Source organism: Cetorhinus maximus, chromosome 6, assembly GCF_964194155.1.
Source record: "Cetorhinus maximus chromosome 6, sCetMax3.hap1.1, whole genome shotgun sequence".
In the NCBI taxonomy this organism is placed as follows: domain Eukaryota; kingdom Metazoa; phylum Chordata; class Chondrichthyes; order Lamniformes; family Cetorhinidae; genus Cetorhinus; species Cetorhinus maximus.
The window spans coordinates 108,298,064-108,314,394 of NC_135884.1; the positions used below are offsets into that span (position 1 = coordinate 108,298,064).

Genomic DNA, 16,331 nt, shown 5'->3' on the forward strand with positions numbered 1-16,331 from the left:
TTTGTGGTGGAAAAAATATGTACTGGAGCTTCTAGTGTGGTATCTGTGTTCATACTAAGCTGGGGATTTGGGGCATGAGATGGAGTGGTGGCAGCTAGAAAAGAGAGCTCTTGTTCTAGACAATGATACCCTAGACAAACTTAAATCCACAAACACTTTAAAACTTACAGCTGCAAAGAAATGGCCTCTTTGTGCCTGTTTAATCTTGAAGCGATTCACTTTCTGATGTATCCTTTTGTCTTTCATCAACTGTGCTTCTGTGGCCCATTCACAATGCAGATATGAGCTAGAAATTAGACATTAAAAGTCAATATCATAAATCTTTAACTAACTTCACTTATTATTGCTTCAGTTATTGGTATCAGTTTAGCTTCACTGATGTGTTAAACTGAGCATTAATGCCAAGGCAATAATCCATAAAACGTAATATATATATTATCAATTCTTAGTACAATCTACAATAATGCATCAATGTACTTTTATAACTATTAGCCACAGCTTATATAGAGTTTTGTACTTCAAATGAGCCAAATCCAGCTATCCAGCAAATTAAACATTTCTCATATTATATCTAAATAACCATTTTTACCAAGGTGAAAATGTATACAAGATCAAACATCAAAATAAAGATTTCTGATCTGCCCCATCATTCATTGTTGGTAGACGAAAGCCATGGCATTTATAGATGGCCAGCCGTTAACCATAGCATGATACAGCACTGGAAGAGGCCATTTTGCCCATCATGACAATGTTGGCTCTTTGAAAGCACTATTCAATTAGCCCCCTTTCCCAAAGGCCTGCAATTTTATTCCGCTTTCAGTTATTTATCTAATTCCCTGTTGAAAGTTATTATTAAATCCACTTTCACTATCCTTTCAGGATGTGCATTCCAGATAATAACAACTCTGTGTTAAAAAGAATTCCCAGGCATCCTTCTTTTCTACTTTAATATTTATTTAAGTATGGCACTTGGCTTGCTTAAGGAAGTGCAAATCAACAATAGTTGCAATATCTACAAGGTTGAAACTTAGCAATCCGTTGCATCGGTTTTAAAAAAGCTCAAATTCCAGAGAATTCATGGTTCAGGAGTAGTCAAATTGGAATTTAACATCTTTATTACAGAAGTACATTAGTACATTTGTATCATTATGTCATCATCTGATTTAACAATGAAGCAAATTTGAAGTGGGCTATTTTGACATCTTCATCTCAACATTGGCTATCATGGAGACAGTGAAGCAGCCTACAATAAACCATTGTGATATTTCCCATCGTTATTCACACTATTAAATCAGTGCTAGACTGTTTATATGTCTGTTGCACTTATATTTGTTTTCCCTTCCTTAAGTCTTTTCACACCTAATTGAAAGAACAGGTTGGAAGCTTGCTCATACGCATCCAACAATTTTGTTTTAATGGCCAGCTGCTAGAAATAATCCAACAAGGTCCCAGGATGCCTGGGAATTCAATTTCCCCTCCTAGTGGGAAACACTAGTCTCCATTTAACTTTCTGCAACAAAATTATATACCTAATTTCTCCGCCCCCCACCACTACATGCCCTTTTTGTTTCTCAAATGCATTTTGTAACAAAATTCTGTGCAACCATCAGACAGAAATGTACACCATTTTATACTTGGATTTTAATTAGGTGACATATTTATGTTTTGTGATAAAAAATTTGAATATTAAAACAAAGCAGAATATTAAATGTCCATTGCCTTTAGCACCAAAAAAGATCATATTATCTAAAGAAAAAGTAAATTTACTTACTAGTTTTTGTATTTAACAAAGAACTCTTCAACATCAGCCATATGCCCCATGGCTACCTAAACAAAGAAGCCATCCAATTAATATTACTTGTCAAATGTACAATATAAATAGATATGAGGCATTTTGAGAAAAAATAATCAGATATCAAATATCAAGTCATTCTGAAAGAAAGTCCTACTGTTAGTTTTTACAGCTTCACCATATATTTCACACGCTCAGCAACAGGGGCCACTCTAGCCAATGAGCTCTTGCTCCTTATTTGGGACTTGATCCATGCAATTGTCTGGGAATATAGTATTACCCAGTGGTCGAACACAAACCTTTATCATATTAGCTCAAGTATTTGACACAAGCCCTTGTATTCTCCAAGTCTGTGGATAGTGGATGAATAAACATTACCAGATTGCAAGATTGATAATAAGCTATGAATCAGGATTATTAAAAGCAAAGAGCAGTAGAAAGTTATTGAATGCAAAATAAAAAGGTCCAACAGTTTTCTAACTCTCCTAGTATGACTAAACTTGGATCAGTGTTAATAACATTAACTCATCCGTGAATCTTTTATCTAATATTTTCTTCAGCATCCATCTCAATCAGTTCAGAAAAACTGGACAGCTGTACCAGCCCAACAAAAAATTCTTGCCTGTCAAGTTCTCCTACAGATACCAACTATGCACAACTGTACGAAGTTCTGCCACTCTGTCAGTTCCATCAATCACATTATGACACTCAGCACGAACCACACAACAGGTGTTAGACAGACAATTAATAACTGAACTTAAATTCCTTTACCTCAACTGATTAATTTAAATATAACGCAGCTTAAACAAGGTTGCAAGTTAACCAACTGAAATAGTTCTACACTTGGATCTATGGATAAATACACTAGACTCAGTGAAATGTATAGGCCCTAAACTGAGTTAATTTTATAAGAGCACCTTCCTCTGTTTTGAGAGAGATCAATGTTTTCTATAGCGCAGAAATATATACAAAAAAAGTACCAGTAAGTCCCTGTAATAAATTTCTGCGTCAGGGTCTTTGGCCTAAATTTTTGCTTTCATGTCAAGTGCGCAGAGTCAGAGGAATTCGAGGCTCCGCGAACCCGACTCCTGAAAGAGTGCCCTGGAAGATTGGATTTGCGTTCCAGGGTGCAGGGGGTGCAGGTTTTATGAGAGAGTTCGGAGGTAGCCACAGGGGCTGCTGGGCGCAGAGGCGGGCTAGTCAAAAGACCTCAGTGCTCCAACACTTTATCCCAGCTGTGGAAAAAAGGAATGATCCAAAATACAGCCCTCCGGAACTCACCTCTCACCACACCCACAAACATTCCATGACCCATCCATGCCCCTCCGCCCATCCCCATGGCCCCTCATATCCTCTATGCCAACCTTTGCCCCTCCACCCAGTCCATGGCCCTTTATAGCCCCATGCCAACTTAGTGCCAACCCATGCCCCCCACCCACCACCCTTTGCCCTTATAGCCTCTGTGCCAACTTTCCCAGTATCCACCATGGATAGACCTCAGGACCCATGCTGAGATTAAATAAAGTTCTAAATGCCTATAGATGAATTCATTATTTTAAAAACTCTCATCAAAATAAACCCATTCACTACATTTAACTTCCTTTAATCTCTTACAAGAACAAATATTCGTATTTATGGTCCCACTTCAAAACTTTGTAAGTGCTTGGAGCTGACAATCAAACTGTGAACTGACAGGCACCCCACTGTGATAATGATAGGTTGAGGAAACAGCCATGCAGCACTGTTCCTGTAATGATAACCCTCAGGTTTACATTAACAGAGTGAAAAAGCAAGCACTGATTTTTGCAAACACTGCAGACAAATATTTAAAGGGCAGGAGATGTAAATGCCTTGACAGCTCCCTTGACTGATCCAATAAGTTTATCCACTTTTTCTACACATTCATGTCTACTTTTAACTTTCCCAAAGGGCACCTGATCTCTCCCAAACTTCCAGATTCAGGCCTCAAGCCAGTTTCGCAAAGGCAGAGAGCTTGTCTATCTGCACGAAAATTCAGGCTTTTGAGTCTATAGTCAACCACATATGCACGAAGATTGAAATTAATGCTCAAGAATGAAGCACAACAACCAAGAAACTAGATTACAAGTCCCAAAAACCTTCACATCTCAGATTCCAAATAACTTCACTAAGTCCCATCCTGCGGCTGTCCAAATCTCCCCTCTTCACTGCTTCCTCTTAGTCAGCAACCACTTTTAAGATCAATCCATTTCGACATTCCCTATAATCACTGACTCCACAACCCTCCTCCATCTAGTTTAAGCCTTCTAATGACTGCCAACTCAAGGTTCAGGACAACACCGCCCACTCCTTCCTCTCTACTTCCCAAACTCAACCATTGTTATTTGCTCCTTTCTCATCTTTTGTTTTTAAATAAAGTGCTTTAATTAAAAAATACCAAGACGATTTAATCTAAATTTATGATATTAAAATTTAAATTGACAATTTGGAAGCATACATGTGGGTCCAGTTAAAACAAAAATAAAAAAAAAGACTAAATACAATTTTGAACAAGTTAACATATTTTAAATGTCATGAAAGTGATTACAAAATAACAAATTATCCCCAAGTATGAAGAGGACAAGAAAAAAACCATTAGTTCAAATGATGCTCATCCTATCAGTTAGTCCATGTAAACTCAGGTACTATCCACCCCAAATTGCCACTGTTAACTTCTAGGGAAGGAAAAAAAAGAGCTATGACCTATTTTAGAAAACAAATCATCTTCATCCTGTTTTCCCCAAAACAAGCTCTTTTGACACATCACCGGGCATATTAAATCACTTTCTTGGAAGTCTTCCATAGATGAGCATGCCTCAATGCCTTTAAGGACACAGAACAGCTCTGAACCAGAAAAGATAATTTTGACTAATTGAACTGGTGGCAAAACTTGAAGATTTCATTTCATTCCTCACATCCTTTAATAGCCCCCTCTCCCAAAAATGTAGCCATCTGAAACTTATAACATCTGCCACTTCCACACCATCCTGAGTATTTTATCCAGCATATATATGCATCACCCTTTGCAATTCATCTGTTTCTTTCCCCCTCTCACTCTTCATGGCCTTTCCCAGTTTGGGATCATCTACAAACCTGGAGAGCTTTGTTAAGGTCCCTTCCTCCATATCATTAATAAACATTAAAATAATGTTCTCAGAACAACCCTTCAAGTACCCTGCTAGTCACTTCTTTCCCTGCAGGTGCTGGTCCTTTAACCATTACCTTCAACATTCTTTGAATAAATCAGTTAGTTTCTAAAGCTCCCCATGCTATAATATGAATTGAGGATTGCAAGCCAAATATTTGAGGAAATTTTTAACAATAAACTGATATGGAGAACAGGCAACATATGAATCATTGGGAGTTAATGTAGATTACTTTTAATGTTCTGTTTAACATTTCATAATTGGGTTCAAGATTTTTTTTGTGGAAGCAGCATTGCAGGAGATTAACTAGTCTTGTAAATATTTTATAAACTACCACATTTAAAAGCTACAAAAGTTATAAATAATTTTTGTAAAATTATTTTGACGCCTCTAGTATGACTACCAACCATCAATTTATGCGTAGATGCCAACAGAACAAGTATTGAGGCTTGAGTTTATGAACCATATGGCATTAATTTTATCCAGTTGCAAGAATGAGGCAGAGGACTTCAGATCCAGCAATTCACTTTCTTGCACTCAGAATACTTTGGACTGCTGCTTATCCAAATTTTGGATCTCCAAATCCAGTGCGAATAGGATTGGAAATTAGAATTGGGATCATGGCAATGACAAATACTAATTTTAAATGATGCTCACCATCTTGTGCAAAGAAAAGGTCCCCCATAACTGGTTAAAGGTTAAGGAAATGAGCTCTAACCTTCATAGCAAACATAAAGACTTTGGGATTATTGCAGTTTATTTTTGCAAAATAGACCAAGTAGATGAAAATGAGTTATTTCCATGTTGAAAAACTGCTCACCTCTTTTTTTACTAATCTTGAAGCCATAACTTTGTCTACAATTGCAGCATCTTCTTCACTAGGGTTTTCCTATGGAAGAGGTGCCAATTTCAAAACAATATCTTAAAAACAAGACATTTCACTTCATATTGTCATCAATAATTAAATGGCTTGAGAAATAATGTATCAACTTAAATACATGACTATAAATTTTACAAAAACGCTGGGCCAGAACTTCCGAGGAGTGGCAATCATAGTCGGATTGCCACGCCACTCCTTTTTACCTACCTTACTAGGGAGCTGCACATTTCTTGCCTGATCTTTCGAATTGGGCCTGCTGAGAAAAGTGTAGTGCAGCAGTTTGGGAATCCTCTCAGTCTGGGGCAGCAGTGTCGGGGGAACTGAAGCCACATCCCCTTTTTATGGCGCTAAAAACCTACCTGCTTTATGGCAGCTAAAGGTCGGGGTGGGGATAGGGTGGGAAGGATCCAGAGGTGGGGAGGGTAGATGGGGGTTGCAGGTGGTGGGGGGGGGGAAGGTTGAGTCAGGGGGTTGGGGTGGGTCACTAGGAATTAGAAGTGGTTTTAATCCTTCTAACTTATCCTGGGCAGCTATTCTAAGAGAGTTGGAACCATCCGAAGACTGTGATTTAAATCAGAGTTTCAGATGGTTCCCAGTGCAAGGTAATTGCCCATCAGAAGTTTGAACTTCCCAGGCAATTGCTGTGCAGTCCTTGCATGGGGAATTCCGGGAGCCAGCCAGCGCATCTTCTGGATAGCGCCTAGGTATGAAACCCCCAGGAATCAGAAGTTCTGGGCCGTTAATTTGAATAACGAGCAATGTAATTCTGGGTTCAATAACAATGACACACATTTCAGATTTCATTGCTTCACTGATTTGACTAACTGATATTCTGAAATTGTTACGATTATACTTTTACACTTCTGTTTAGATATTTCTATTCAGACCATAAGCAAAAAAGATGACCAAGAAGATTTCATTCCAACATATGTGGTTACTGGAGACAAATTTAAGAAAATTATATCACAGACATGACTACTAAATAACTGCTACAGTTTATGTAACTGCTGTTGAAACATTGCAGAAACTTGATTGTATTACAGTCCGAAAGAAAATGTAAACACTTGCACCTGAAGAATATACTGAAAGGTTCAGTTGGGAATGAAGGCAAACTTGACATTACCAAAAATTTGATTTTTCTAAAAATCTAACAAGGAGGAGGAGAATGAAAAATATAAAACAACAAGCGGAAGCCACTACGTGGAGATGGAGGAGTAGTGGTAATGTCACTGGTCTTGTAATCCAGAGGCCTGGGCTAGTGCTCTGGGGACATAAATTCAAATCCCACCACGGCAGCTGAATCTGTGATATAAAGCTAGTCTCAAGTCATGGCAACTATCATTGATTGTTGTAAAAATCCATCTGGTTCATTAATGTCCTTTAGGGAAGGGAATCTGCCATCCTTACCTGGTCAAACCTACATGTGACTCCAGACCCACAGCAATGTGGTTAACTCTTAACTGCCCTTCGAAATGGCCTAGCAAGCCACTCAGTTCAAAGGCAATTAGAGATGGGCAACAAATGCTGGCCTTGCCAGCAATGTCCACACCCCATTAAAGAATAAATGTTTTAAAAATTGCAAAGAGCACTAGATATTCCAATCAATTTGTTCTGAATATTCAGAATAATTGTCAACCTGTAATAATTAATGCAGGTTTTAATAAAAAGTTCAACACCGAACACATCAATTAAATTGTAACAGCAGGCAACATTTATCTAACTTATTTTAGTGATGTCAACAAAATTCTCAGCCATTAGGCATTGCTACAATTTACAAAAATGGCATCTCACCACAAATAACTGCACAGGTTGCTCAGCAGGTAGAACAGCACCAGCCTTGGCTTTCCCTTTAGCAGTTACCCCATCGTCATCATCCGAAATCTTCATTCCAGTGTCTTCGTTATATTTCTTTCTTTTCACTTGTCTGTTCGATCGTCTCTTCTGCAAAATTAATTACACCTTAAAATCAGCATTACAGTTTTTAATTTCTGCAATTAAAACCAATACATTAAGGTGAATATATTACATGATTAACTTTAAGCATTTTGATGCTGTTGCGTTTATGAATAGATGATTTATTTTAGAGGTAAAGATGGCATATTAAGAAGTGTACCAGGTCTTGTATTTATCCATGCACATTTTAAAATCAAAACAAAAACAAAAAATAACCTCGTTCAATTCGCATCAAGGATTTGAACAGCACTGTGGAAGTCAAATATTAGCAGACAATATTTTATCCACTACACATTTCTAATTGAGAGAGGAAATCTTGTCAGGTCACAGCAATTTAATCCTTGATTTTTTTCAAAAAAGGTAAATCACAGTAAGAATAGAAGCTACAGAAATCATGAAAACAGAACAATTGGTGAACATTTTATTTTATTATATTTTTATCCCTTCCCCCTGCTTTTGCTTAGCTTTTTCTCCTTCCATTTGGCATACTTTTTTTTCTTTTCTTACTCTACACTCGATCGCTGCCTTACTCCAGTCCAAGTCCTCTGCTCCCCTTCCTCCTTAATGCTGACACAATCTCTCCTTTTTCTCACTTTTTCTGGCCCTTTCCCCTTCACTTTCTTCCCCTACTTCCTCCTCTTCCCAATCATGACTATTGCCTACCCTGCCCCACAGTCTGCCACTTGTCCTGCCCCACACTCTCCCCCACCCCCCTGCCCTGGCCCACCATACCTCTTGCCCATTTTATTAAGCATTTCAAAGTGTAGTTTTATTCCCTGAAGCATTGGATGCTAAAATCTTACTTGACATCCAGAGATGGGTTCTTTCTTTATTGATGGTGTGGGAATCTGTTCGGTATCCGACCCGTCTTCTGATGAATCATTCTTCCTTTTTTTCCCCAGCGTGATTATGATTTTGCTGTTGAATCAATTTTCAATAAATAAGGTTCGCCTATCAGATGTAACGGTGATGTTCATTCTGGGTTAGCTTACTGATGCAAAGTTGAAAGTATCAATTTGTACAAAACTTGATCTTAAGCAGCAAGGCAGGGGAATAACTGATTTAATTTCGGTGTTCATCAAGAACACAAATATCAGTGCCCGGGAGTGGGACACGTCATTCCGTTCATGATGCACACAAGCTTTAAAAGTGCTCCACTCCCTGATACTGTTATCTTCAAGTCAGGTGCAGAGATTTTATTGTTAAACACCACAAAGCATTTCACACCAGTGTGCCATTATGCTGGTCCAATCATCACAGCAGTCATTTCTTGTGGTCTGAAATACTGCCAATTAACACTAAAGTAATTTTGCACCATGGATTTATTTCCACCAGGAACAGCATTAATAGTTTAAAGTAATATAATGTGCAACTAGTATAACATGTCACTAATATCAGATTTTACTTACTCAAATATTGACAACAATGGCACTCTTGACTGTCATCATAATTGAGCATGATCAAATGTTGTGGTTAAGGGAAACTGATAGGATTTGGATGGTAGTGTCATGCAGGGGATACTGCATTAGTGAGTTTTATACTCTGCCCAATTGATTTTACATTGAATACTGCCAAAACAAATTTCTACCCTGATGTCTTGCATTTGTTATTTCTTCCAGCCATTTCCTCCCCTCCACACTCCAAGAGTTTAACTTGTTGATGGCATACAGATTGAATGACAATCTCCCATATCTCATCCATGCGGTCATTGAGAGAGAGAGATAGAGAGAACCTGGCCATTTAGTGGTGTCTAGCTAATTAAAAGGTAATCACAGCCGAGCCCAATACTCTGTCCACATGCACGCACACAGACAAACTTCCAGGAGGGCTGCTGGATACTGATCAGAAGAGGAAACTCTGGCCAATTTTATTTATCTTAATCTGGCTAGATCAAATAATTCTGTACAGACCAGAGATTGAATCTGGGACTGTAAGTTGCTTCTCTTACACAGCAGTAAACCCCTGGGTTTTGTCTTCGGAAGTGGAGATAGCCGGACTTGCAAGGGACACCTCCACTCAGGCAGCGGGCTGAGTTTGAAAAAAATCCAGGAATAACTCCACAGCAAAACTGTAAGTTCATTGGTTGGTGAGCTGCTGTTAGGAAGTGTGTTTAAATAGCTTAAAGCTAGAAAAACGTATAATTTATAAAAAAAAGTAGCTGCTTGGATTTCAGTAAGGAACATTAGCAGTAGAGAAGTAAAGTTAAATCTGAAGTCAAAGTGGAATAAAGTAAACCAAAGTAAGATAAAGTTAGCATAAGTGTAGTAAAGTTAAGTGACTAGTAATTTACTCTACCTCATTCTACCTACTCTAAGTGTAATAAATAGTTTTTAGAGTTATAGGATCAGGTCAGCTCGGCCAAGTGGAATGTGCATCCTGCAGTATGTGTGAAGTTGTAGACGCACCATGTGTCCCTGACAAACATCTGTAGGAAGTGTCACCAGCTGCACAAGCTTGAGCTCTGGGTTTTGGAACTTGAGCGGCGGCTGGAGTCACTTTTGTGAATCCGCGAGGCAGAGGTGGTCACACTGCAGGTCAGAAGCGTACAACCAGAGAGGGAATGGGTGACTGCCAGGCTGTCAAAGAGAACCAGGCAGGTAGTGCAGGAGTCCCGAGTCTATCCTGCTTTCTAATCAGTTTTCCATTTTGGATGCTGATGAGGTCGATGGTAGCTCAGGGGAGTGCAACCAGAGCAAAGCCTGTGGCACCACAGGCAGCTCAGCTGTACAGTGGGGGTGTGGTGGGTGGAGAAGAGAAAAAGAATGGAACGGCAATAGTGATAGGGGATTCCATAGTCAGAGGATCAGAAAGGTCTTTCTGCAGCAGTAAACGTGACGCCAGGATGGTGTGTTGCCTCCCTGATGCCAGGGTCAAGGATGTCATGGAGCGGCTGCAGGACATAATGCAGGGGGGGGGGGCAGGGGGATCAGCCAGAAGTCATGGTCCACATAGGTACCAACGACAGCAAAGGAATACCAAGAAACTGGTAAAGAAAGGGAGAATAGAACATGAATGCAATCTAGCAAAAAAAATAAAAATGGACTGTAATAGCTTCTATAGGTATGTAAAAAGGAAGCGTTTGGCCAAGGCAAATTGGGTCCATTGCAAGCAGAGTCAGGAGAGTTCATAATGGGGGATAGAGAATGGCAGAGAAGCTAAGTGATTACTTTATGTCTGTTTTCACTGATGAAGATACAGGAAATCTTCCAGATTTAGAGATCCAAGGGATTGGGGAGAAAAAGGAGTTGAAGGAAATGAGTATAAGTAAGAAGGTTGTATTAGAGAAGTTAACGGGACTGAAAGTTGATAAGCCTCCGGGGCCTAATATTCTGCATTCCAAAGATTTGAAAGAGGTTGCTGTAGATATAGTGAATGCATTGGTGATCATTTTCCAAAATTTTATAGATTCTGCAATGGTTCCTGAAGATTGGAAGGTAGCAAATGTCACCCCACTAGTCAAGAAGGGAGGGAGAGAGAAAACAGGGAACTACAGGCCTGTTAGCCTTACATCAGTAGTAGGGAAAATGCTAGAGTCTATTATAAAGGATGGTGATAAATGAAGACTTGGATAATCATGATCTGATTGGATATAGTCTGCATGGATCTGCGAATGGGAAATCATTCTTGGAGTTTTTTTGAGGATGTTAATAACAAATTTGATAAAGGAGAGTCGATGGACGTAGTATACTTGGATTTTCGAAAGGCTTTCAATAAAGTCCCCCACAGGAGGTTGATTAGCAAAATAAAAGCACTGGGATATAGGAGGCAATACAGTGGCATGGATTAAGGATTGGTTAACAGGCAGAAAACAGAAAATAGGAATAAATAGGTTATTCTCACATTGGCAAACTGTGACTAGTGGGGTACCACAAGGATCAGTGCTTGGGCCCCAGATGTTCACAATATATATCAATGATTTGGATGCAGGGACCAAATGTAATATTTCTAAGCTCGCGGATGATACAAAGCTAGGCGGGAATGTGTTGTGAGGAAGATGTACAGCGGCTACAGGAAGATTTGGACAGTTAAGTGAGTGGGCAAGAACATGGCAGATGGAATATAATGTGGAAAAATGTGAGGTTATCCACTTTGGTAGAAGGAACAGATGTGCAGTGCTATTCCTAAATGGTAAGAGATTAGAAAGTGTAGATGTACAAAGGGATCTGGGTGTCCTTGTCCATAAGTCACTGAAAGCTAACATGCAGGTGCAGCAGGCAATTAGGAAGGCTAAGGGAATGTTAGCCTTTATTGCAAGAGGATTTGCTTCAATTGCATAGAATTGGTTAGACTGCATCTGGAGTAGTGTGCGCAGTTTTTGGTCCCCTTACCTCAGAAAGGATATTATTGCCATCAAGGGAGCGCAATGAAGGTTCACCAGACTTGTTCCCGGAATGGCAGGACTGTCCTATGAAGAGATACTGGGGAAACTGGGCCTATATTCTCCAGCGTTTCGAAGAATGAGATTGAAACTTACAAAATACTTAAAGGAATATACAGGGCAGACGCAGGTAAGATGTTTCCCCTGGTTAGGGAGTCTAGAACCAGACGACAATTTCAAAATAAGGGGGAAGTCACTTAGGACCGAGATGAGAAGAAATTTCTTTACTCAGAGGGCTGTGAATCTTTGGGATTCTCTACCCCAGAGGGCCATGGAAGCTCAGTCATCGAGTACGTTTAAGGCAGAGATTGATAGATTTCTGATTAATAATAATGTAAAGGGTTATGGGGATAGTGTAGGTAAAAGGCATTGAAGTGTTCGATCAGCCATGATCGCATTAAAAGGCGGAGCAGGCTCGATGGGCGGAGTGGGGTTTTCCTGTTCCTATGTTCATGTGAACAATTAACGATATTTTGCAGTAATGACTGCGATGCTTGCTCTCCATCTCACTTCTGTCAAATTAAAATTTTTGGCATCAAAAGCCCTCATGCCCAGATTGGATTTAGCCACAGCAAACATCCAAATGCAAAAGAAAATCTTAGTGCCATGTGACGAGACCCAGGAAGATGCACCACAACATTTTATGGCATTTGGAAGAAATGCCAGGCACAGGCGATTGTTATGTATTCCAATTTTTGGCTTTATGGATTCAGTGTTAGAGATAATTGTGTCAAATTTTTCATATCCATCAAAATTGTAAAGGGTAAAACCAGGCACCAGGAATTTTGATTGTGAGACAAGATTATTGGTGGCCAAACCAAAGTGGGTATGATCAATATTGAGTTGTGTAGTGAATATGTATTATTTGCAATGTGTCCATCACATACACAGTAGAAGAAACTCAAGAGTAAAACTGTTCACCTAGTAAAACATAACTGATCTTATTTATCAATTCACAACAAAAATAAAAATACCTGGATAAACTCAACAGGTCTGGCAGCACCTGCGGAGAGGAACACAGTTAACGTTTCGAGTCCGTATGACTCTTCAACAGAACTAAGTAAAAATAGAAATGAGGTGAAATATAAGCTGGTTTAAGGCGGGGGAGGGCGGTTGTGGGACAGGTAGAGCTGGCTAGAGGGCCAGTGATAGGTGGAGATAGCCAAAAGATGTCATAGACAAAAGGACAAAGAGGTGTTGAAGGTGGTGATATTATCTAAGGAATGTGCTAATTAAGGGCAGGACAAGCAAGGTACAGATAGCCCTAGTGGGGGTGGGGTGAAGGGAAGGGATCGAAATAGGCTAAAAGGTAGAGATAAAACAATGGATGGAAATACATTTAAAAATAATGGAAATAGGTGGGAAAAGAAAAATCTATAAAAATTATTGGAAAAAAAAAGGGGTGGATCAGAAAGGGGGTGGGGATGGAGGAGAGAGTTCATGATCCAAAATTGTTGAACTCAATATTCAGTCCGGAAGGCTGTAAATGTCCGCAAGCAAGACCCAGACCTCCCTGTCGCTTGCCATTTCAACACTCCACCCTACTCTCATGCCCACATGTCTGTCCTTGGCCTGCTGCATTGTTCCAGTGAAGCTCAACGCAAACTGGAGGAACAGCACCTCATCTTCCGACTAGGCAGCCTTCCGGACTGAATATTGAGTTCAACAATTTTAGATCATGAACTCTCTCCTCCATCCCCACCCCCTTTCCGATCCCCCCCCTTTTTTTCCCAATAATTTATATAGATTTTTCTTTTCCCACCTATTTCCATTATTTTTAAATGTATTTCCATCCATTCTTTTATCTCTACCTTTTCGCCTATTTCGATCCCTTCCCTTCACCCCACCCCACCCCCACTAGGGCTTTCTGTACCTTGCTTGACTTGTTTTCTACCCTTAATTAGCACATTCCTTAGATAATATCACCACCTTCAACACCTTTTTGTCCTTATGTCTATGACATCTTTTGGTTATCTCCACCTATCACTGGCCCTCTATCCAGCTCCTCCCCCCAACTTAAACCAGCTTATACTTCACCTCTTTTCTATTTTTACTTAGTTCTGTTGAAGAGTCATATGGACTCGAAACGTTAACTTTGTTCCTCTCTGCAGATGCTGCCAGACCTGCTGAGTTTTTCCAGGTATTTTTATTTTTGTTGTGGATTACCAGCATCCGCAGTTTTTTGCTTTTATCTTTTTGTTTATCAATTCAAATGGATTACAAAACCCAAGCTTATTTCTAAACATACTTGGTTAACAGTGCAACACGGCCAATAGGACAGGTAGATTAATCCACTTGCCAACTAATCAGCATTCTCTTCTCATGAAGTGTTTCCTTTACATTTGGTACTCTTGCGAATGTGCTGATGAGTGCTTCGGCATGTCTCTTTTCTCATCGATACTCAAGTTCTGTACTACCAAACAACTATCTTTTATCTCTCTTAATTCCATCTTTCTTTCCCAATCTTTTCTAGTTTCTGCATGACTGAAATCTAATTGATGCTTCCTGGTTTGGACTCTGCGTGCCTCAGTGAAAATTCTTTAATCTGATTCGCTGAACAGCCACACTGTTGCTTACCCTATTCACACATGCCACAGATCCCCCTGTAGAGAGCGCTGCACTGGATCAGACACTTGATGGCAACAAGTTGCTGTTTAAAAGCATGTGAACTGCTGTCAGCAAATTGTACAGCAAGCACCATTCCTTTGTCACTGGCCTCAAAATGCAGGCCACTATATTTTAAAATTTACCAAATGTGTGCCAGCTCTCCGGGAGCTTGTATAACAGAGTACTTTGGATTTAGGATGAACACCCCTGGGTGAGAAGGAGTCACTGCTTTAGGACCAGGATAGGATATAATTCAGTACTCAAGAATATTAGCCCATATTCAGAATTTTCTCAAGATGTCATATCTTATTTGACATTGTTGGAATGCACTCTCCACAAAATAGATTTACAAAATGTATTGAATGCTGTCTGTTAATCCTTTTGACAATATCTTTACACTTGACCTGTCAATGCTACCTTACTCAGTGGGACCATATTCACACTCAGGGACAATAAATTTCTAAGCTGGAAATATACATTTGTTCAACATTAAGGTTCCTTAGAACCATAGAGATATTTTTCTAGTGCTGAACAGCATGCAGTATCATGACCATTTGTGCTTGTTCATTACATATTCCTCAACATAGATGATACTATTTACTAAGGCACACCAAAATAATTAATAGTGGCACCATTGTGCTGAAGTAAGGATGTTCATGGAATCATAGAGTAGTTACAGCACAGAAGGAAACCATTTGGCCCTTTGTGTCTGTGCAAGAGCAACTCACATAGTCTCACTCCCCTACCTTTTCCCATGTAGCCCTGTTTTTTTCTCTTTTCAGATAATTATCCAATTCCCTTTTGAAAACCTCACTTGAATCTGCTTCCACCACACTTTCAGCCAATGTATTCCAGGTCCTAACCACTCGCTGTGTGAAAAAAAACTTTTCCTCATGTCGCTGTTGCTACTTTTGCCCTCACCTTTTAATGTTTCTCCCTATCTGATCTGTTTGGACCGCTGACGATTTTGAACATTATCAAATCTCCTCTGCTCCAAGGAGAACAGCTCCAGCTTCTCCAACCTATCTACATAACTGAAATTCCTTCAGTTCCTCATTCCTGGAACTATTCTCGTGCATCTTTCCTACATCTTGTCGAATCCTTCACATCCTTCATGCAGTGGGATACCCAAACCTGGATGCAATACTCCTGTTGAGGTTGAACCAGCGTATCAGACAGGTTTAACTTAACTTCCTTGCTTTTGTACTTTATCCCCCTATTTATAAAACTCAGGATCCCACATGTTTTATTAACCGCTTTCTCAACCTGCCCCGCCACCTTTAATGATTTGTGTACATATGATTCCAGGTCACTCTGCTTCTGCACTGCCTTTTGAATAGTACCCTTTATTTTATATGGTCTCTCCTTACTCTTCCTGTTGAAATGTATCACTTCACGCTTTTCTGCATTAAATTTCATCTGCCACTTGTCCACCCTCTCCGCTACCCTATGTGCTCTTGAAGTTGATCACTATTCACGTAGTTCACACACCCAAGTTTTGTGTAATCGCAATAAAATTCAAATGTTGCATTTGCAAGAACACGGAGTGTGGTAGTT

The 16,331-nt window shown here is 39.7% G+C and overlaps 1 protein-coding gene across 2 annotated transcripts in view; it reads right to left on the reverse strand.

Moving 5' to 3' along the window:
• chd9 (chromodomain helicase DNA binding protein 9) overlaps positions 1–16,331 on the reverse strand; it is a 252,942-nt gene that overhangs the window by 93,748 nt on the left and 142,863 nt on the right. For both annotated transcript variants that reach the window (XM_078544287.1, XM_078544288.1), the window contains 5 exons: positions 8,593–8,707; positions 7,628–7,777; positions 5,777–5,845; positions 1,772–1,827; positions 169–286 (listed from right to left, as the gene is read on the reverse strand). In XM_078544287.1, the coding sequence (XP_078400413.1) occupies positions 169–286; positions 1,772–1,827; positions 5,777–5,845; positions 7,628–7,777; positions 8,593–8,707 (508 nt within the window). The remainder of the gene's footprint in view (positions 1–168; positions 287–1,771; positions 1,828–5,776; positions 5,846–7,627; positions 7,778–8,592; positions 8,708–16,331) is intronic.